Genomic DNA, 24,380 nt, shown 5'->3' with positions numbered 1-24,380 from the left:
GTATTTTAGGAAATAATTCTGAGATACTTGAGAAATAGGAGCCTGAGTCTCTTTTACATTGCAGAGAAGATGCAGAACACGTTGCTATAAATAAATACTATGCGTAAAGGCTAATAAAAGGTTTACATAAACAGTATGTATATATATATATATATTAAATATGTTTTAAAGTCTTTCAGCTCTCCTGTAAAATGGGAGTAAAAGGCTGTTAAATACATTCCAAACAATACAGGCAGCTAGAGAAAGGAGCCAATGTCTTCACCATCGACGTAGGAATGGGCAACATTTGTTCAAAAGAATAACTTATTTCTCTTATCTTGCTCCAAGAAACCCCTGAGGCCAATTGTCAAAGACAAATAACAAAATATATCGCTAGCAGACACACAGATCAGCAGCATTTAAGACAAGATAGCAAATACCAAGCCGAGATTTGACTGTAGACTGACGTTTAGAGATAAAAGTGTGATTGATTATTTACTTTCATGTCTAATAGAGTGAGTTATTGTTTGAAGATAACCTCAGATCACTAATGACAGATTTGGACACGTGTAAAAGGAGCCGCTGGTTGAGAGAGCCTGGCCAGCGGTTTAACATTCATTTGGTCCCTGGTGATCAGGACAGTCTATTGCAAAATTGGCAATTGCCAAATCCCCAGCTCGAACCCACCCCAAAACACCACCAAAACATTTTCATAAAAGCATCGAGAAATACAAGAAACATTCAAATGCATTAATCAGTCAATAATCTGTAAGAATAAGACTTTGTTTTGAGTATATTCCATATGGCAACTCAGTAGAGAAAAAACTTTTAAAAATCACTAGGGGTTGTTTACACGACGCCGTTTTCAACTAAAAATGGAAAACATTTTATGCGTTTCGACTGTCATTAAAACGAGGACTGAAAATGCGAATGGAAATATCAATTTTTTGAAAACGATACCATTATTGTCTGTGTGTAAACTACAAAAATGTGAATTTGCAATGCAAATTTGATAAAGTGTTCGATCTGTAGGCATGCGTATGTAAGAATGCGTATGTGTTCAGGTGCATAGTGTTTCTTTACAAAGTGACATCGCCACCTACTGGCCTGGCATGTATAATACAGCACGGATTACATGGATTAGTGTAAACAGGGATCATTTTGGCAATGTTTGTATTCAAAAACTTTTCCGTTTTTAGTATGTTGTTGTCGTGTAAACGTCCCCTTAACGAGATATGAGATAACTACTTCTGTACACCAAACATTGTACTGAAATTCCTGAGAGCAGCTCTATTCCTGAGTGTTAAACCAGTAAAAAAAGTTACATTCTTCTCATCTGTTGCTTTTATAGAGCTGAGGGAGCTCCAACAGCAGCATTAGCATTTGTCTTTCCAGTATAGTGATATGATTGGTTTGCAAGCGTGGTGCCAGCGTTCTCTGCTGTCTCAGTCGGCGCTCCCGGTGGGCGGTGGGGAATGACTGTGCTCCGCTTTCTCTTCTTTCACACCGCTAGACTTCCCCTGAGACGGCTGCTGGGCTTTGGCGGGGCAGTTGGCGACCATGTGCGCGACACTTTGGCAGAAATGGCATCTTTTGGGTTGGGGAGGCAACTTGCACTCTTTGGCATGGTGGTCCAGACCGCCACAATTATAACACCTGCGGGACAATTATAATAAGAACTTTCCTTAAATTAATAAAGCAATAACCATTATGAACAAAATGGCAACAAAGTGTCTTACAGCAGGGTTTAACTCAAATCCTGTTAAAATCCAGGATTTTAGAACAGTTTTGGGAATATAAAATAGCGATTAAGTGTGTTTACATGTATCACAAAATGCTGAACTATGTTTGCATATGTGTTTTTTGATACTTCAAGCTTTTATGGCTCATATAGTATATGATGGAGTTTATATTCGAGGTGGAAAAACACCTAAATTTTATTCAGAGGCAAAATATGCAATTTGGTGCAGCTGCTGATGTTTATATGGACAAAAATAAGATGCCATTCTTGTAATGTAAACCAGTAAGAACTTTATAACAGTAAAACTAAGACTTGTTATATAAAATGCATGTATCTATCACTCAGTTGTCATCTCCCAGTAATGTCCTAGTAAGAAGATATTTATATGACTAGTTTTATGATCAAAGTTGTATGCAATGCAATGATGACTGAGAGATGAACAAATCAATTTTCCTCAAAAGCCTGATGATCATATTTGAGATAAAAATGATGTATGGATAATCAAGTAAGTCCAGTAAGTGTTCATCTTGAAATATTAAATGACACGTGAAGCACTAGCTGAAGGTGGACGTTTGTACAATTATAATAAAAGACCTTTTACTTGTTAAAAAGTCTAAACTATCAATCAGACAACAGAAGGCATGTATTCTATTGTGTGCAAAAAGTTTTTTCAGAAAAGATTTGATCAGGCCTGTGTAATTTGTGTATCAAATAGGATATGTAGGCTTTATAGGGTTAATGTTTTGCCAAACAGTGTGAGCAAATATTGCATTTTTTTTAATCTAACCATGTGTATTTTGAAACATGTTTTCCTGAATGTCCATTCATGCCCAGGCTGTCAGAGTTGACACAGTTATTTAGAGGAGGGCCATGTGCGGAGCTCCCAGTGGCATATGGGTGCCTGGTATGAGGCAGTCGCTGCTGCATTGATGTCCACTCAGCTGAGGTCATGTGGGTGACTGCAGGGCACGGGGGACTTTTGGGGGACACTAGAGTGGCTTCTGGTGGTTTATAGGCACTGACCCGAGGCCTTCATCACGCGGCACGAACGGACAGCAGGCCAAGCGTGCAAAAGGCAACGACAGCCTTTGTTTGAAAAAAGCTGCAGCAGCAACCTATGAACTATGACCTCTTGCCGTCCTAACCCCCAAACACCCCACCCAGTCCCTAAACACATGCAGTTTCCATGGCAATCCTGACCCCTGACCTCTCTCGGGCACCTTCATCTGGTATCAATTAAATAAACTGCTGCGTTTTCTCCTCCACATCCTGAAGTCCCTTGTGAAAAAGGAGTGTGTTTAATAGAATTGAATGTGCACTTGTAGTGTTCCTCAGATCTGAAAAGTGTTTTGTTTTTTTTCAAAAAAACTGTACTTGCAGAAAACATTACAAAAATAAAAGGACACTTAAGTGTACTTAAAATGAGACATTTTCTTATTCCTTTACACACTTAAGTACACTTTTTAAAAGTGCACTATGTAATAATGTCAAATTAAAAGTTTTAATGTATGTACATTTTAAATCATTATGTTGTAATAATATTTTATCATGCTTTAAAGAAGTACACATATTTTGATGTGTTGTTTAACATGCTAAATGTAAAATACATCATTAAAATTTCAATTGTAGTGAATTATTTGATGTTATACTTAAAATGAATATATTTTAAATGTGTTGAAATGCCACTTCATCATTATAAATGTGTAATTACTAGTTTAGTTAAATACATGACATACATGTTTCAATATTAATTACCCTTTTTTACACTAATTGAATGTAGTATAAATTTCAACTATAATATATTATTTAATTTTATATAACATGCTATTAAGTGTCTGAAAACATCACATTCTTTCTTAAGTACATTCTTTTAAAGTATATAACTTTTTAAAAGATTGCAACAGTGTGCTTCTTTTTCACAAAGGCTGCTTCAGTAAAACAATGAAGCTCAATGCAGAGAGTCCATTCAAATGAATGAATAACCATGATGGACAGATGTGGTTTTCTTAAAGGGGCAACACGCTCCAGGGATGTATCGAACGCAAGCCTCGCAAGACCCTTTGAGGATACAACGATCTGATACTGTCAACACAGTGTCTTTCACAGTAATCAGAACGGACTGACCGACGGCCCAAATGATACGCCTCTAACTTCCAGTCACACTGAGAGCTGAGAAAGGTTTCTTTTGGTACCATTTGGGAGCAAAAAATGGCATGAAATAAACTCCTCGCTCTCTGTATGCAAACAGAACTTTCTTTAATCAAATGTACCATAATTCTGGCATACAAATCAAATCTAAAACTGCATCCTTGGAGTCAATATTTAAAGTGGTTTTTGGATGTAAACAACAGCCTCAGGTTTGGGGGATATCCATCAGGTATAAATGCATCAGTGGCCAGGCGTTTTAAACAGTTATTGATCCGGGTCACATCGACAGCCTGTCCATGCAGCCCTAACCCAGGCCAGAGGAGGGGGAAGGGAGGATCTGGTGAAAGGGGTGAGGTGACCAAACCACCTTTTTGGAGAGATCAGAGTGAGGGTCTCAAGCTCTCCCTGTGGGCTGATAAAACATACACCCTGATGCTGAAGAAAGACCCACGCACTGTAAAAAGTGCTAAAAGGTAATTGTTACCTATAGGATTACATGTTTTCTACCTGTAATATAAGATAAAATGACTTTTGTTGGTGTAACTTAATGTAATCAGATTAATCCAGTCATATTAAATCATAATTCTGAATCCATTTAATTTAGATATTTAATATTAACAGTGCTGTAAATGTCACAATGAATGACTTGCTGTATTAGACATATTGTATTTTATTGGAAATGTTCTATTAGACAACCAGTCTTAAATAAATTGCATTCTGCCACCTCAAGCTAAATTAATTAATACTAAATTACACTGCAACCATGCCTACTGAAAAAATATCAGTTTGACAGTTTCAGTTGGACATTGCAAGCCTTCCACTCAAAGTCATTAAACTACAAGGTGACTCTTAGTAATTTAGTTGTTACACTCTCAGAAAAAAAATGTACAAAAGCTATCACTCGGGTGCTACCACTTAAAAATATGTACCATTTTGGTAATAATATGTACACTTTAGAAAATAATATGCAGCCTTTAGAGGGATGGTACAAAGTGTACCTTTAAAAAGGTACTGCCCCAGTGACACTTATATTAAATATTTGAAGTTGAGAATTTAGTTTTACAATTAAAGATTCCATGTTAAAATAAGACAAAATAGGACATTTAGTTGCTTCTATGATAAAAGAGCTTTTTTATTTGACATGAATATGTCATGGAACAGGGATGACCAGCCAAACAAGGCATTATAAAAGGATAGTTCCAGTCCTTGATTCTGATTGGTTGAGCTGTTGTAAATTACTCTACAATTACTCTCTGCTTTGCATCATGCCTAACAACGCCCCTTAGCTGTTATAAATTCACTGAAAACCACAGCGTCTTGGGGCTTATTGCTTTATTCTAATGGCACAAGACCTAAAATAAAGCTGCTGGATTTTTGTTGATAATATAAGAAAGACCCTTGAGTCTTGGTAATGAAGAGGAAACCAGCCTTTTGCCAAATGCCCCAGTTGTAAAAATACCAAATGATATATTTAAATCACCATATTACTAAAATAAAGCTTTTTAATTGGCATTGATGGGTTCAATGAAGAACCTTTACCATCCATGGAGCATTTCCATTGTACAAATGGTTCTTCGTAGTGGAAAAGGGTCCTTCAGATTAATAAAATGTTCTTCTCTGATCACTGAAAGGTTCACTGGGGAACCCAAAATGGTTCTTCTAAGACATCAGTGTGAAAACAAGAGTGTATAGCTCTGAGATGACTCACCTGTCTCCTTTGGCCCGGCGTTTCTGGACACTCTTGCCTTTGGGTCTCCTCTCACTGCCCAGACAGTGAGCTCCTCCAGGACCCGTCACCCGCAGAGACTCAAGACCCTTGGAGGACTTCTTGAACGTGAATTCAACAGCCTCACCCTCCTTCAGACTGCGGAAACCCTCCATGTGCAGCTTACTCTGAGAGAGGCAGACAAGGACAGTCAGTAAGGTCACTAGACCAAATTCACATTCATGCAGCAACTCAATTAGTTACACGCACAAGGCAAGAAATTGCTGTTAGGTTTGAAATACAAAACATCTGCTATCATCAGCGTTTGTGTTACTGTGGAACACTATTCAAGCAAAAAGGTCCCAGAGGACCACAGCATTAAAGGAACTGGAGTCGTGTGGATTATTGCGATGTGTTTATCAGCTGTTTGGACTCTCATTCTGACGGCACCCATTCACTGCAGTGCATCCACTGGTGAGCAAGTGATGGAAAGCTACATTTCTCCAAATCTTTTCCCGTGAAGAAACAAACTCATCTAAATCTTGGATGGCCTGAGGGGGAGTAAATGTCTAGCAAATTTTCATTTTTGGGTGAACTATTCCTTTAACTAGCTGAGTATGTGATGTATGTTCTTACGGGATATGAAAGAGAAAGCGAGTGATTTATGTGTGAAAAACCCAGACCTTACCATCCCCCGACCCAGGTTACAGCATTCCTGATCCCCCACCCCACACACACACATCCCCCCACATCACACACAGGTCTCTTAATCCCCCTTACTGACCACTGGGAAGATGCTGTGGGGTCCAGAAAAATTCTTGACATGGTTGCTTGGCTTTAGTGTATCCTGAGGGTGAACATTTTCCCCGTGAAGAATAAGCAGAGTGTAAATGAGCACCTGAACTAATTATTTAAAGGAATAGTTCACCCATCATTCACTCACACTCATGCCTTTCTCTATTCCATGGACAATAAAACAAGGAATTCTTAAAGTCAGCACAAAATTAAAATCTTATCTGATCATTAACTGTTTACTAAATGCATGTTATTGTTCTTATTGTGATCGATTCATCCATGCACGCTTTTTTTTTTTTTTTTGACTTTGTAATTTTGAATCAAAAAGTGACAACCCTTCATAACTTGCATTCAGATCTGCCACTATGTTTTGAATTCATCGCTCACATCTCAAAGTAACAACTGAAGCTTTAACCCAGTTCCCTCCTTTTGCAATTTTCCATTGCACTTGGATGTACGTCACAATATATATAGACCAGACCCGTCTCTATTTCCGTTTAACCGTGACTTTTTATGACTCATGGAAGTGTAGCTTTCTGGTTTCAAAATAAAAATGGCATTCTCAGAGCTCAAACAGTAGAGCATGCTACTAGCAACTCCAAGGTCATGGGTTTGATTCCTTGGAAATGCATGAACTCCGTAAATGTATACCTTGAATGCAATGTAAGTCACTTAGATAGAAATGTCTGCTAAATGCATAAATATGAAAAGGATGCAAAAATACATTAAAAGTAGATCATTAGTTAATGAGGAAGTAGCAATGTCTAATTTATTTTTTTTAAATCAGAAAGTCAAATCTTTTCAATTTATTCGCTCATCAGATTCACAAAACTGGTCCGAATGATTTGTTCACAAAATCTCTCATGTGGCTTGGGAAGATTTGCATGGACACTTTTATGTTCTTTTTGAAGTTTGAAAGCCTCAGTCCCTATTTATTGTCATTGCATGCATGGAATAGGGTGACTAGCATAGTCCTCAGATAATTCACCTTTTGTGTTCAACGAAAGAAAGATAATCATATGTTTGGAACAAGATGAGCTGGGTAAATGACAATTTCATTTCATGGTGAACTATTCCTTTTACGGAAAGCCTTTTACAGGCCATACTCACAGACAGCTTTACAGTATCCTATTCATCTGCCACCGAACAATGGCAGTGATGTGATGTCATGCAGCAAATGCATTGCAGACCTTATCATGTTGATAGACCTGATAAAAAATGTAAATGTGGGCTTTTTACATTTGGATAAAAGCATTGATGAACACAATGAGTGGATGTAGAGATTATAGAAATTACATTTTATTACACTGAGATTTTAAGCACTGTTTCCATGCTCGTGAACTGCATTTTTATCTCCCTCCTCCGATTTTAAGTAGCCTACAGTTATGCAAACATGACATTTTCTTTCCTGCAATGCAGAAAATATGATGCACATCTGTATTAGGTGTTATGAGTAATATTTAACTGATGCCGTATATCAGTTTATGCAGCACAGCTTATTGTCAACATTCTGCTGAAAACTGAGAATGAAGGAGATTTATTCTGTTCTATTGTTCCACTTCTCCTGGATGTTTTACATAGGATTTTAAGAAATAAGGCCAATGTATCAAACACACTGTCGGTGGATCATCAGGTTTGGGTTTGGCCCTTGACTAGTATTACAACCAGATCTTGATGTAAAAGGCCCCGCTGGAGCCGAAGAGCATCTGTAGTTGTGTATGTTTTGTGGAAACATCATTGTTTACAACTATGTTGTGGCAGATGCAGTGTTCCCTTTCAAGTACTTCCATTGTATGTCGGTCAAAGTGACCGTTAACCTATTTCCCTAGACACGTGTGACCCCAACCCCAACTTCCCTTCCTCCCACTGACGCCCCCCCCGATGCTCCGAGGCATCTTTTAAAGCTCTCCCTACAGTAAAAACCCTAAAGTGAGCATGTTCACAGGATCCGTACTGTATGGACATGCATGATCCATCCGTAACAGTCACACAGGTGATGGAGAAATCACAAGCAAGCAGGTTGTGACATAGGCAGCAAAAGTCCACAAAGAAAGAAAGGATCTGTCACGCTCTCTTTCTTTTGTCTGCTCTCACAAAGAGCAGTGGAGTTAATGTTGTGTAGCTGAGGCCCGCTGTCACGACCGAACGTGTGTGCAGCACGTGGATCGTGAATGATGACTGATATATCGGCCTGTACAATATCTGACCATTTTGAGAGAACTGCTCACTCCCCATTGTGTCAGTTCCTACTTTGTTAATGTAAATTAGGCATTTGGGGTTTTTAATTGAGTTTAAAAATAATGTGCTAAATAAATGGCCATTTAACCTCAATTTTGCATATGCATAATTAATTTGTATTACAAAAATAATGGTATTTTATCAGCCAACTTACATTGGCTTTGGCTACTGAAAACCCAATCAATCACTTTACAAATGTTTAGTTCGCTCACTCACAGACCAACAACAACAGAAAATGTGCTACATGCCCAGTGCTACTCTGAATCTACTGTTTAAGAGAACACAGGGATTGTGATGTGTTAAATGTGCCAAATTATAGTAAATGAATTTGCAAATTTATGGGCTGTAGTAGGTTTCTGAGACACAAACCGCCACCCAGTTGGTCACCTCAACAAAAACCGGCTCTTAAATGCTACTTCAATAGGATACATGTATCTGGCTAATGACTTTATGGCAGGAAACAAGATTAAAGGCATCTTCCTTGAAGGTGCAATTGCTGACAGGCCAGACTATTGTTTTAAGACATGACACTTACCTGTACATGGGAATTGAGAGGTAAAGGGGAGAACTAACCACACCAGAGTGGACGAATGCAATTACTGCAGAAGTTCAAACACTTTTGTCTGGGAAGTGATGCTGTTTGACTAGTTTGGACAATCATGAAAGATTGTTTCAGCCATTGAAGAGCTAACTAAGCAATTTTTGCTTTCAGATGTTGGCTTTCCAAATGGGAAAGAGGTCAATGCAAATAAGAGCTGGAATAATGTGCTGCAGGGATGACGTATTTTGTAGATCAAAACCCAAAACAAGTCAGGACTTCCAGTTCCATCATCCTCAAATCAATTGTTTTTTGATTAGGTTTGTGATAAAATGCCTGAAATTAGATCTGTGGCGTACATCACAAATGTTTATGTAAATTTATGAAGGCAAATTTATGACTTTTTAAAGACCAAATTGAAGGAATAAATTGAAATACATCAAAATGTTTTCGAAATGTCTAGAGAGCACACAATCAGTTGTTTTATAAACACCTCAAAATTGGAAAATACAACTTCCTACGAATCACAATTAGTTTTTAATTCATTTTACAAATAAGTAAATAAATAAAGTTTGATTAGCTCTGCTGCAAACCACTAGAATATGGACATAACATTTACTGCAAAAAATGTTATCACATCACAAAAAACAAAAACCCCAAAAAACGAATTATGTATATTTGTCTTTTTTTCCAGTGAAACTGTCTAAAGATTTTTAAACTGATACACATACCTGACATGACATATGTCTTGTTTTTCTATAAAACTGATCAAAATGACGTTTATGATTAAAAAGAACAAATGTCCACAAACAGACTTAGGTAAAACAACTTAATTCAAGGGGGAAATAAATTTCCATACCCCATTTACAGATATTTGTTCTTTTTTATTATTTCCATTCGAAAACAAGACAAAACTACAAAGGAACATATTCATTTTAGCAATGCATGTAACATTGCCATGACTTTATCAATTTAAGATTTGCTGCTCTGATTTAAGACATATTTAAGGCCTTCATTTGTGGAAGCTTGAATTAAAACGTCTTAAAACCTTGGAATTAAACTCAAGCTCAAGATATTTTCATGTTTTCAACAGTTTTTCTAACATCTAACAAGCTAAATAGGACTACAGCCTCATTGTGTTTATAATCTAGCTATTCAGGTTGTGTTCATTTGTTAAGATTATCTTAATGAACAAAATGTTTTTTTGTGTGTGTGTAAGAATCTTTTGTTTGTCACAGAGCTTGTTTTCTGCAGTAATCCGAAAGTCAAAAGCCTGATTTGACTGGAAATGATTTGATTCACATGTTTCTCAACACCACACATACCTGGTGCACAAAGACGTCCACCGGAGCTTCTAAAGGCACACCATCTCTTGTGCTCATGGACAGGAATCCGAAACCCATCCGAACATTGAACCACTTGCACACACCCACGCCGTGGTACGACTGAGGGTCTTCCTCGGCGGCCTGCCCCTCCTCCTCCTCTGTTTTAGCACAGCCTCCTGCAAAACCATTCACATTTACCATCATTGAAAATACATGCATTCAGGCATGTATTCAAAGGTGAAATTTAAAAATTCGAATGTAACAGAGACATACGTTCGAAACTTGCATTATAAAATAACTGCCGCCAAAATGACAGAACTAACCAACAGTGGTTGTTTTAAATTATTTACACAGTAAATCTGCGCCATAGGCCATTCAAACAGTTCACTTTAGCTTTGTTTCAATTTATTTAACTAGAATAAACAGCTGGTTAGTCGTCTCTTGTAGTTTTGCAAATATAAAAAATAAAAAGTTTTTAAAACACATTTGTGCATATTTACAAGCGTTTTAGCCCATATTGCTGATGGAAAAGCAATGTAACAGCGTAGTATTTACCACTTTCTCCATGTATTTTGCAGTAATTAGGCTACTATGATTATTTTTTTTTAATAGAAAAAAGAGGCAACGAATTATATTCACCAAAACTTAACATAGTTAGGAAATGCCTTGATATTAACTTATGTTTTTAAAAAATATAATAGCCTATATAAAATTGTAATATTCGTTTTTATTTAAATAAATAAATACATGACTTCATATAGGCTATTGCAAAAAAAAAAAATTAACAGGCTTATATAATTTAAAAAATCAATTCATTTAACCATGCCCTCTTGTCTCAATGGCAACCCGCGCTGGTTCTTTAGGTGCAAACTGAGGCAGACTTTTCCAGATCCCGTCGCAGTGCACACCCGTACTTTCTGCTACTTCACCTTCATAGTCCTGGTGTGAATCTGAACCCATGTTGAGCTGAATGAAATCCACGAGCTCGGCTTCCTTCACTTCTGCGACCAGCGCGGGCCTAAAACCTTCCTCGAGTCTCATGAAAACACCCTCACAACTCTTCCGAAGAACGCAAGTAAAACAAAGAGGACCTCCACGATACCCTCACTTACACGCGTACACGAGGGAGTGGGGGTCAGAAGGAAAACACACGGAGAAGAAGAAACCTGAAGACAATGCGTGGACCCCCAACCCCCGCGTCTCCTAAACAAGCAACACCTTGATGTGGGCTACCTTCATGAAGAAGACCAGAATTTCCAAAAACAAATGGCATACCCTCTGCCATGGGTTCCTCTCTTCGCCTCCTCTATGTTCAGCGTGGGATGTTTGCGTTAAATCTCGGTTCTCCAGGTGTTCTCTCAGTGTTTCGGTGGCTGCTCTGAACTGATGATACTTCACACGCTCGACCCTCTCTCTCTCCCTGTTTCGGTCAAGTCCACGTGATTCTCAATCACTCTCCCTTCCAGGATGACCAACACCAATTCCTCAATGGATGCCCCCCTTTGTCCAAAACAAGCCAATCACACATAGAGACCACCGCGCACACGCCCGGCCCCCAAAACTCCTCCACACATAGGTGACCAAAACCCCGCATTGTTTGTAGATGCGAACATATGACACCAAAGTTAAATCATTTAATTAAGTGGTTCTCAGCATGTTGGTCATTGATCTGCTGAATTCTGATAAATTCTTAAACATTTTGTTTTAATGACGATTTATTTTTTTAGATGTTTCTAAATGAAAAGGTCTCAAGTTATGCTCAAAAGGAGAGTAAACACGCCGTTCTGCTCAAATATGTGTTTGGGCTTTCTGTTCTGATCAAATTGACCATTAGAAATATGTTTGACAAAGCTACAGTCATTTATTATCTTACGTGAACTCATTTTAATAGTAGCCTGCAGTAATTCAGATAAGATTTATAACGCTTCCGAGAGTTAAGATTCATATTCATGTTTACAACAAATGCACCTTTAAGATGTTTAAATTCTAAGCTATTGGTAAATAGGCTAATATCATTCGCTATTTTTGTTTTAAATAAAGTGGGCATTCCGGCCAAACCGATTACAGTGTAATAAACAATAGCTAAATCAAATTGTTGTTTAACGTATAGTTTTTCTTGCAGAATAAACAAAAAAACAACGTTTCTGTAATTCACCGACTTTATTTATTCAACATTATTTAATTTCACACATCGATTATTATAAACAATAAATCTGTGATCAGGAAAAATGTAATCGATCTTTTGATTTGAGGCTACACAAAATAAATTATATTAAGCTCTTTATTCGACATTATTACCGTTTATTATTATTGTATTATTATTATACCCTTTTATATATTACATTCCTAGGCCGTTTTATTACTATTATTATTACTATTATTATTATTACAGTTTAGGTAATTATTATTATAACATTCGAAACTAAAAATAAATGTAATTTGTGCAATAACAATCAGAAACATTTATTAACCTCGAAGTTATAACTGCGTGCGTAAAGCTCCCACATTTATGTAGAATATTTAGCTAGATGTTGTTGTTCTTTCATCAGTTATAAAATCATAGTGGTGTTAAAATTCCGCTTGAATATGGAATAACTATCACATGTGAGAACTGAAGAGAAAGTCCAGAGACAGCAGGCACACTGATCCGCTGAATGATGACAGATGTGAGGGAAGCTGAGCTCTGAACTGCCGCGTTTTTGGACATGTTTCTTTTTTAAACCGTTTTTGGTAGAAAAGGAGTTCGTTTCATCCATCATCATTCTGTGATCAGAGATGCAGGGATAGAAAGCAGAGCTGCCCTCCCCCATCCAAACAATCAATAATCAAACCAGCATGCCGATTGATCAATGCATTGTTGCTATGGTGATGCAACAAGTAACCTATCTATCAATAACCCCTAATTCCAATTACTTTTGTAAGCATGTGTAGGCTACTGCACATACATCACATCACAAGGGTTTGAGAAGAGACATTTCTGCTTTATAAATCATGAACTAAAACAATGTCTGACTGTTTTTGTGAAGAAAAATTGTTTTTGAATTGAAAAAACTGAAAAAGAAGCATTTGTGATAAATATTTTAAGCTAATGATTGAGGTACCTGAAAGGTGCAACGAAGATGAAATTGATGGTGAAAGGAATATGTTTAAACACTGTATTTTGTTAATGAAACTAGAAATAAAAAAATAGGGATCCTAATGTGATGCTTATTGAATAAAATTTAAATGAAAATGTTTCTGAATTTACCATTAGTTACATTTTCTTTTTCTTTTTGTTGTTAAACTGGTCATGATTGGAACATAGTCCATGTTATGAAGAGCTACAGTATCAGTTGATACAAAAAAACAAAACAAAAAAATATAAAGACTGTCTTCTATAACTGATAAATTAACAACAGCAGAACAAACAGCGTTTTGAGCAGAATATAAGCATTTCACATACATTGAGCTTAACTCAGCTGCAGCAGGGTCCTATTCTTTGAGCGTGGTTGTAATTACAGCGGTGTTTGTCATGCAGTATTTATTAACTTGAGCATTTCTGTGTGTGGAAAACCCTCAATTACTATTTATTACAATAGAAAGACTACACACTTCTTCACCTGTCTTTCACGTATTTTTATCCACAAATACATGTTTCAATAATTCTTTAAAAAGTAACTGATTAAAAGTCAGTCTTTTTTAATAATTAACCTTTGTATATAATAAACATGGTTTCAGAACTGTTTTGGTCATTGTTTTTGCATGTCACTTGAGATTTATTTATCCAAGTCCACATCTATTACCAGTACAGAAGTGAAAGATAAAGTGGCATAACAATGATGTGTTCAGAATACTATATGTAAAGATTACTCAGGCTATATGCTACTGCTCACATGCTAATCCTTATTTGAGGAAATAAATAAATTTGTATGGGTGAATGGTTGATTCTGGGGACATCTGCTTGGTTAAATGCAAGTAAATGCAATAAAAAGACCATCAAAATTGTACAAAAAACGTCCAAAATGCTACAGAAATTACTGGCATATATTTTTAATCATTAATATCTTGAAACTTTATATGATTAATATACTTCATTTTTTTATAATAAAGTGTCTTCAGGTTTCAAAGGTCTCTAATACAATATTATTTATTTTTGTATAGATATATAAAATGTCTATTTATGGTTTTTATGATTTATAAGTCTATGATATGGTTATGCTTTTATATCGTCTATGAACAAATAAGCAAACATAACTGTGCTAATCATGAACCACTATACCAGGCTTGTTTGATTAATTAACACAACTTCTCGACTCTTTGGTGGAGAGAATGTTGAGAGAATTACGATAACCTTTATTATTTGAAATGATGCATATGACTACAATTTTACCAGTATCATATCACAATGTATGCGAAACTAATATACAGTATATATATATATATATATATATAAAATGAAAACTAAAAGACTTTCAAATCACATGAGCCAATATTTTATTCACAATAGAACATAGATAGCATAACAAATGTTTAAACTGAGAAATTTTACAATTTTATGCACAAAATGAGATCATTTCAAATTTGAAGCCTGCTACAGGTCTCAAAATAGTTGGGACGGGCATGTTTATCATGGTGTAGCATCTCCTCTTCTTTTCAAAACAGTTTGAAGACATCTGGGCATCGAGGTTATGAGTTTCTGGAGTTTTGGTGTTGGAATTTGGTCCCATTCTTTCCTGAGATAGGTTTCCAGCTGCTGAAGAGTTCTTGGTCGTCTTTGACATATTTTTTGTTTAATGATGCGCCAAATGTTGTCTATAGGTGAAAGATCTGGACTGCAGGCAGGCCAATTCAGCACCGGACTCTTCTACTACGAAGCCATGCTGTTGTAATAGCTGCGGTATGTGGTTTTGCATTGTCCTGCTGAAATACACAAGGCCTTCCCTGAAAAAGTCATCTGGAGGGGAGCATATGTTGCTCTAAAACCTTTATATACCTTTCAACATTCATAGTGCCTTCCAAAACATGCAAGCTGCCCACACCGTATGCACTTATGCACCCCAATACCATCAGAGATGCTGGCTTTTGAACTGAGCGCTGATAACACGCTGGAAGGTCTCCCTCCTCTTTAGCCCGGAGGACACGGTGCCCATGATTTCCAACAAGAATGTCAAATTTGGACTCGTCTGACCATAGAACACTTTTCCACTTTGAAACAGCCCATTTTAAATGAGCCATGGCCCACAGGACACGACGGCACTTCTGGACCATGTTCACATATGGATTCCTTTTTGCATGATAGAGCTTTAGTTGGCATCTGCACATGACACAGCGGATTGTGTTTACCGACAGTGGTTTCTGGAAGTATTCCTGAGCCCATTTAGTAATGTCAATGACAGAATCATGCAGATGAGTGATGCACTGTCGTATGAGGGCCCGAAGACCACGGGTATCCAACAAAGGTCTTCGGCCTTGTCCCTTACGCAGAGAGATTTCTCCAGTTTCTCTGAATCTTTTGATGATGTTATGCACTGTAGATGATGAGATTTGCAAAGCCTTTGCAATTTGACGTTGAGGAACGTTGTTTTTAAAGTATTCCACAATCTTTTTACACACTCTTTCACAGATTGGAGAGCCTCCGCCCATCTTTACTTTGAGAGACTCTGCCTCTCTAAGACATCCCTTTTATAGCTAATTATGTTAAAGACCTGATGTCAATTAACTTAATTAGTTGCTAGATGTTCTCCCAGCTGAATCTTTTCAAAATTTCTTGCTTTTTCAGCCCTTTGTTGCCCCGTGCCAACTTTTTTTAAACCTGTAGCAAGCATCAAATTAGGGTAACAGCCCTATAGTGTCTTACCATTTAAAAAATAGTTATAATAATTAATAAAATGCAAGAATTTGATATGAAACATGATGCTTACATTAAATAAGGTTAGGGGGGAAATCTCCTTTATATATGCAAAAAAATACCTGGAAATCAATTTAAGTCTAATTTAGTATGCAAAGACTTTAATCATATAAAATGTAATGTCCCAACACCAAAATTGTGACCAGTGATCGGCATCCAAACACGGCGAACGTGTTCGTGTTTAGCTGCTATTTCAAATAGTCCAAAGTTTCTGTCGTCTTGTTGGTCACAGTAACCCCGGCCCCTGTCACAAACAGTTCTTCCTTCTAGCCCAGCAATGTTTTGGTGCTACTTACGAACAGCTTTTCCTGGTTCGGAGCTGGTGCTTTGGGTGTCGAAAGACAAAGAAGCAGTTTGAAACTAGGCTCTGGCTCCGAACCAGCACTGGAACTGCCTTGGTGGAAAAGGGGTATCTGTCTACAAACTGTCCGGTCCCACTTTATATTAGGTGGCCTTAAATACTATGTACTTACATTTAAATTAATCATTTGGTACAATGCACTTATTGTGTACATACATGTTTTTACACTGTACTTATATTTTTTAAAATACCTATATGTAATTACATCTGTAATTAATTTCTGTAATTACATTTATAATTACACTGTCAACCCATCCATTACACCTTAACCCACCCTTAAACCCACCCATACCACCAAACCTGTCCCTAACCTTACCTGTATCCCACCTCAATAGCAGCAATAGTGTTTTGCAATACAGTATGAACACAATAAGTACATTGTACTTACTTTTTGATGTAAGTACAGAGTAGTTAAGGCCACCTAATATAAAGTGTGACCAACTGTCCTACTTGCGCTGTCCTTCTAATATGCTAATTCTGATCCGGTCCCTGCAAACATGCCCCTGCGGGGCCCATGTTGGCTTTTTGTGAGCACAGTGGGCTAGGGCCAGCCCACGCCAAACCCTAAACAGGCCCAGTGCGGGCTTGCCCAGGCGAGGCCCACAGCTTTGGGCCTACTGCAGGCTCTCTGTGAGTAGGCCACACTAGTAGACTATCTACATTAATCCCATGATGGCCCAGTGTGGGCCAGCCGGTTCGGGCCTAGAGCAACTTTTGTATACTTTGGGCCCATGCAGGTTTTGTATAGGCAGCCCTGTAATGCAACTAGGAGAATAACACTGACTGGCCATTCTGTAGTCACTCAGTTGAACTGGAATGGCTCAAACCAAAAGTCACCTTTTCAGAACCTGTTGTTTCATATTGTTCTCAAATCTGACTCGCGAGATCCACTTTCCTGCAGAGTTTAGTTCTAACTCTAATCAAACACGCATGAGCATGCTAATCAGTGTCTTCAAGATCATTAGAAAATCACAGATGGGTGAGTTTGATCAAAGTTGGAGTTAAACTCTACAGGAAAGTGAGTTTCATGAGCCAGATTTGAGGATCCCTGATATAAGCTTTGCATAAGATTATAAGATTTGCATTTCAGAGGCTGTTTGAAAATGCTGCTTTCAGCCGAGTCCTCCTGATTCTGAAGGTGAGAGCGAGACTAAAGGTGTGGTTGTGGAATTCAAGAGACAGAGCGGGTGGACGAAAGGAGCGCTACCACCGTCTGCTGAGGAAGAGTGAACATTGCCAGTGAATACTTTAGCACATCAAAACATTTTCAGGTCAAAGTAATAATTTGGTATATTTTATTTTTATTTTTATGTTAATTCGTATTATTTTTATATTTGTATAGATAATATGTAGTCCCTTTCAGAGTGTTAAATTAGCTGTATTAACCTGAACTGTTTTGTGTTTAATAAGTGTTTAATAATTGATTTGAAATCCCTTTGACTACTGTAGGCCTACATTTTTGACAATACAGACATTAGTTATGTGGTGACTGCATCCATTTGAGATGTATAATAACTGTAGCTGAAAAGTATTTATAGTGAAACAGATTTATTGTTGTAGATTAATAATGCGGGCCCTGTGTGGGCATAGTGAGGGCTTCATGGGGGCTAAGGCCAGCGGTAAAGGGCCAACGTTTTGCCAATGAGCAAGTTGTCAGAGGCCCTGCGCTGGCAGCCCGCCGGGGGCCCTTAGGCTAGCCCTAAGTGGGACTGCCATCTAGTGGAAATGTTAAGAAACTGCAGATGATATAAAGCAGGAAGTGAGCAGCTGAACAACACGCGCGCGTTTGCGTCCTTTAAATGGGGAGCTTTTTTTGGACAATCCTCATCAAGCCTTGCTTTTGAGAGTTTTGAAGAGCAATAGCTGTAAGTTTCATTCGCTACTTGCTTTGAAAGGGTGATATGTATTTTTGACATTAATGTGTAAAGTGGATAAGATGTATACACATACTGTAGCATGTTATCTTGAGCTTTTTCAATGCAAATCGTAAATATTTTTGGAGACATAAAAATCTATTTTAATATGCAAATGTGTGAAATATTAACAACATTCCTGTAACCTGTATATTATAATTTGTGTTATTTGAACACGTTTAGTCGTGAGACTAACTAAAGATTGTATTTGTCCTTTAGTGTCACTCTGGTCTATTGTAGAGGTCGGACATCAAGCTGCAATAAATGCTGAAATTAAAACTTTTTAATTAACCCATTTCTCGAGTTTATAATTGATGGAGTTTAACTTGCTGTCAAACTTTGGAAAGGTGAAACATTAAGGGAGAACAGTATACCTATAGTAAGTCATTCTTGTCACAAACCTACTTCAAGCTTGTGTGTTTTTAAATTATATTTTGTTAAATGTCATGTTAATTAGGCTAATACTTGGACAATGTCGACGTTTAAGCGTAATTGGTTGAACTACTGGATGCCATTATCAAAGCCACTGGAAGGCAAGCCTGCAACCTTTAGCCAAAAAAGTGTAACTGGGCTGGTGCTAACACACAGGGAAGGAGACCAGAGACCATTGTATGATTCGCTGAGGTGCTTTACATGGTCCAAGCTAGCCATTATGCTTTTAGCTTTGCTCAGTCTCCCAATAAAACAACCTCTGGCCGTTACCCACCTTATTCTTCAATGCAGAAGCAGGCTGTTTTCTGTGAATGTGTGAGACTTCTGATTCATTACCCGCTACAGGCAAAAATTTTAAAGAATATCCAAGTACAGTAAATGGTAAAATTGTATGCACTACAAATTAAAGTTTATAATTTATATTAAGACAATATATTAATATATTATGATAAAAAAAGAATACCAGTTTGCAGTTTCAAGCAGCATAACAAGCTGTTTTGTACAGCTAAAATGAACTGGAAGTGAATGAACTGGAAGTCAGACACATTAAATTTACAAATGTTACAATTAAATAAATACTTAAATGTGTAATAATAAAAAATAAATAAAAAACTCAGGAACTAATGTATTGTTGATTTGGGCAAATCTGCTTCTTCTACACAGAAATTCATGTTCAGCGAAGCTCCTTCCACAACAATCACACATTCAGCAATTCACCAATAAATGCTGGAATATTCCCATCAGTTTACAAGCGCAGACGATCATCAAAGCATCAGGAAGAGCTGAAGTCTGCAAAGAGGACAGAGAGAAGAGATCCAGAACCCTGCAGAATCAAACACACTGAAGAACAAACAGGTTGGTGTTTACTAGTGAAAGAGACTAACTAGTTAAACGATGAGAGACGGCACTGATGGAGGGTTGAATGCAGCGCTGTCAAAATGACCTCGGGTATAATTCACTGGTGAGAAAACATTACAGCACAAAGCGCATAATATTACAATAATAACACCTCCATTCACGCTTGGTCTGCAATAGCGTAATAAACGCGCTGATAATGTATCATGTCTGTGTGAACAGGGTGTGCAGAGGAATGCAAATATACGTTGACAGGCAGGTATTGTTATGTTTGTACCGAATAATCTGATTGGTCGAACCTTTTACGTATTTACTAATAATATATATATATATATATATATATATATAGATTACTTAACTTATTGATTGCTATTGGTATGTGATGAGACTTTGAACCAGCATAACAAAAATGTTTTTGAACCAAATCACCTACCCTGCCTTTAATGAGGCTGACTGATGCAGGCGAGTAATGATTAATAAGAGATCAATTTTAGAAGAAGAAATAACAAATGTATTATTAATACAATAGAGGCATAGCATTCCTGCTTGTAAAGTTTAAACAAAAGTAAGATTTATCTTATTCAATAATTTAGTAGTGAATATCAGAAGAAATGTAAATAAAAGTTAGAAAGTAAGAAATAAAAGAAGAATGCAAGGAGAGGTGAAAAGCAAAAGAAGAGTGAAGAAGTAAAGTTGGCACAAGGAATACGCAGGAAACTTACATCCCCGCTAAACTGGTGTTTATGTCTAATAAGAAAATGTCAAATACACTTATCCATTATGTCATATGTTGTTGTAATGACTAAAGGTCAGGTCATCATGACCAGTCAAATATTGCGGGTAAAAACAGATGTTTGACTTATGGTTTTCACACCTTGTGAAAGTGACATTAGAGCTGATCTGTGCATCACTGCACACATCTGCGGCACATTACAGCTCCGACACTGCCTTATTCTTGTGAATCCAGTTGCTTCGCTCCTGGTGTGAGTTGGCACAGAGGTAAGTTGGCTGTATACAGTATATACGCATCGTGCTGATTAAGATGAATGATTAAACGAGCTCCAATTGGTTGACTATCTGATCGTGCTCCTCCTGAAAGTTATTAAAACATCATTTAAATTAACCTTCTTTGGCCAGATTAGCCTAAACTTTCTTAGTAGCTTAAACACGGGCTTTAACTCTAACTGCAATGTTTCTGTCACTGCGACTTCCCAAACAGGCAAACACACACAAAACATGAAATTGTGTCTGTCTGCCTGATGAAAAAATGCATTAAAAACACCTTCATATTTCAGAGAATGTAGTTTGTATTTGTGTCATTAATGATTTATCTCATTCACCTGCAATTAATCAGAATGTATATATATATATATATATATATATTTTTTTTTATTACCTGACCCGCAGATATAACCGTGATCGCTGCATCACTACAGCTGGCATAAAATAAGGATCAGGCTTAGAAGAGCCAATACCAATCAGTTAAAAAAATGCTTGATCGGCTCGGGACATCCCTACTTTCAAATATCATATTTTACATATTACAAAAACACAGTTTCTGGAAAGAATATCTAGTACCGTTAATGACTAATTCTGAGAAACATTATTACTCCGGCAGTACTTGGAAGATGTTAACAAAATACCAATAAAGATGACGTATCTTTCAAACAAATAAAATGTGCGTAACGCATATTTTTGGAGAATACTACAAATATTACATCTAACAAAATAAAAGTTTTACAAACTTAAATATGTAACATTAATGATTAAATACATTAATATTTCATGAGGATTAATATAAGAAGCATAAATCATTAAAAATAATAAATCATTAATGAATACATGGATATGAAAAATATAACAACATTAATTATTTGGATACATCACTGATGGTTATAAAGCTTCAAGCTGATTTAGATTTTTTCAATAAAACTTATGTTAGATAATTGTGTAGCTGATCAAACATATTTAATCGTTCTTCCTATAGAGACATGGGATTTGTGCCTATAATGTTTAAAAATAATAATTTGAAGATCAATGTACTTCATTCATGGAAAGTTTCGGCACCTTATAATTTATAAAAATGCATCAAAATGACAAATTTTGTAACGCAATTGTCTACATTCTGCTGTAATCAAAAGTTCATTTTTATGTCCTTTAACATTTCTCTTTTTAATTTTTTGAACGAGTTACTCACAAATGAACTGTTTTTACTTTTATTTCAGAGTTGATTGAAGAAAACGAGAATGAAGAATTGAGTGAAGTTGAAGAGAAAAATCATGTTAAAATCAGAGAAAAACCTTTGAGTGGTTTTCAAACCAAACAGAAAGATTTAAAGAAAAGAAGAGCCGAATCTTTCACCTGCACTCAGTGTGGGAAGAGTTTGACAAACAAACATCATCTTGAGCTTCATATGAGAGTTCATTCTGGAGGGACGCTGTATGCATGTGATCAGTGTGGCAAAACATTTTTGTGGGCTTCAGACCTGAAGAAGCTTCTGAATGTGCATGCAGAAGAGAAGCCACATTCATGTTATTTGTGTGGAAAGAGTTTTTCATGTCTACAACATTTAAAAGAACATCAGAAAATGCATACAAGTGTGAGAGAGTACATGTGCTTTGAGTGTGAAAAGACTTTTCCTTCAGCAAAGTGTTTAAAACAGCACCAGAGGATCCACACAGGAGAAAAACCATACAAGTGTTCACACTGTGACAAGAGATTCAGTCGCTCAGGACATGTGAAAAGACACGAGATGATTCACACTGGAGAGAAACCGCACACATGTGATCAGTGCGGGAAGAGTTTCACACTAAAAGGACACCTTACTGCACATACGAGAGTTCATACTGGAGAAAAACCTTTCACTTGTGATCAATGTGGAAAGAGTTTCACTCAATCAGTAAAACTTAGGGAGCACATGAATATCCATACTGGAGAGAAACTGTACCCGTGTGATCAATGCAGCAAAACATTTTTGTGGGCTTCAGTCCTGAAGAAACACCTGAGAGTTCACACGAAGGAGAAGCCACATTCATGTTCTTTGTGTGGAAAGAGTTTTTCACTTCTACATCATTTAAAAGAGCATCAGAAAATACATACTGGTGTGTGAGAGTACATGTGCTTTGAGTGTGAAAAAACATTTACTTCAGCATACTGTTTAAAACTGCATGAGAGGATCCACACTGGAGAGAAACCTTACAAGTGTTCACACTGTGACAAGAGATTCAATCAGTCAGGAATCCTGAAAACACACGAGAGGATCCACACTGGAGAGAAACCATATCACTGCACAGCATGTGGGAAGAGATTCAATCAATCATCTTCTCTACACAGTCATACAAAAAACATTCACAGTAAGTAGATCGTCTTCAGATCCAGGACTTTCAGGTCTGATGCTGCATCCTCACCAAATGTGACACAATAATGCATCAACCAATAAAAACATCATCTGGATAAATCTGTCCTAACCAGTCATTACAAGCGACATGACACAGAAACATTATCTAAAGTTTTGATAGTGAATAAAGTTCATCTTCATCATCTGTGAGATTGAGATCAACTCAAAGATGGAGTTCCTCCCCAAAGAACTATACTAAATGATTTCACTGTGCTTTCTTTCAAGTTTCATATTATTTTCAGTTGTCTTAAAATGCATATGTGTCACATGTAGTTTGCTTACTGTTTCATGAAGAAATGTAGAAGTTTTGACAAACTGTTCTTGTTCAGGAAGCTGAAGAAGAGGCTGTAACACTTTTTAGAGAGACTGAGATTTATTTTTATTTGTTTTTTGTTGTTTTTGAACTACTAGTCATTCAATGACATATTTAGAAAACACAGATGCAATATATACTGTAATGCAGCTTTGTAACTGATCCTTCTGTGCTTCTCTTGTGTGGAAGAAATAAATCATTTTTATTGATTTTATATGCTTATGGAACATTGTGTAGTGCCTGCTTTATTTAGAACTGCTGTGGAGTCAAAATGAGATATGGTTTGGGGCCTAAAGAATAAGATGTATGGGTGACAAGGGGTTTGTGCAGGCCTAAACGGCTCAGGGGGGGAACAACTGGGAGACCCAAAGGCGCCTGTGCATGACCTAGAAGGTCATCATGGCCCTAAATATGAGGGCCCGAGCTTTAGAAGTATGATATAGTAGAATGTGTTTTCGACTTTCTTACCATGTGTGGAAAAGTACGGCTATTAAGAGATGTAACCTTGTAAACCCAGGTGAAAAACAAGTACACTTCCATAATGTGCTTAAAGTGCTCTATTTTCACACACTAATTTTGTACTTAATATACAAAAAATGATCCTTTAGTACTTCATACTATCTTTGTTTAAAAAATGTATTTAGCTGCCACTTGTAGTACACTTGAGTGTACTAGTGTATGAAAGATGGGTTCAAGTGTACTACAAGTGGTAACTAAATACATTTTTTAAACAAAGATAGTATGTTAAAAGCG

The 24,380-nt window shown here is 36.9% G+C and overlaps 1 protein-coding gene and 1 pseudogene across 2 annotated transcripts; one reads left to right on the top strand and one right to left on the bottom strand.

Moving 5' to 3' along the window:
• Positions 1-706: 706 nt before the first annotated feature.
• lin28aa (lin-28 homolog Aa) lies at positions 707-11,836 on the bottom strand. 2 transcript variants are annotated; one of them, XM_058747425.1, is made up of 4 exons: positions 11,745-11,836; positions 10,470-10,645; positions 5,577-5,761; positions 707-1,635 (listed from the first exon to the last, which is right to left on the bottom strand). In XM_058747425.1, the coding sequence occupies exons 1-4, from the start codon at positions 11,752-11,754 to the stop codon at positions 1,425-1,427; spliced, it is 582 nt and encodes a 193-aa protein (XP_058603408.1). In that variant the 5' UTR covers positions 11,755-11,836; the 3' UTR covers positions 707-1,424. The 2 variants fall into 2 exon arrangements, with proteins under 2 accessions (XP_058603408.1, XP_058603409.1); XM_058747426.1 differs by lacking the exon at positions 11,745-11,836 and adding an exon at positions 10,970-10,992.
• Positions 11,837-18,447: 6,611 nt separating this feature from the next.
• On the top strand, positions 18,448-23,878 carry LOC131521799 (gastrula zinc finger protein XlCGF52.1-like; annotated as a pseudogene).
• The last annotated feature ends 502 nt before the right edge of the window (positions 23,879-24,380 follow it).

The sequence above is a fragment of the Onychostoma macrolepis genome, chromosome 16 (genome assembly GCF_012432095.1).
Source record: "Onychostoma macrolepis isolate SWU-2019 chromosome 16, ASM1243209v1, whole genome shotgun sequence".
Classification (NCBI taxonomy): domain Eukaryota; kingdom Metazoa; phylum Chordata; class Actinopteri; order Cypriniformes; family Cyprinidae; genus Onychostoma; species Onychostoma macrolepis.
This window is presented reverse-complemented; position numbering and strand designations above follow the sequence as displayed.

Bases quoted from the DNA above. Each gene is read 5' to 3' on its own strand.
- lin28aa (XM_058747425.1), bottom strand. The intron at 5,762-10,469 runs GTATGTGTGGTG...TGCCTCTCTCAG, and splicing joins TGGACGTCTTTGTGCACCAG to AGTAAGCTGCACATGGAGGG. The intron at 1,636-5,576 runs GTGAGTCATCTC...ATTGTCCCGCAG, and splicing joins CGCCGGGCCAAAGGAGACAG to GTGTTATAATTGTGGCGGTC.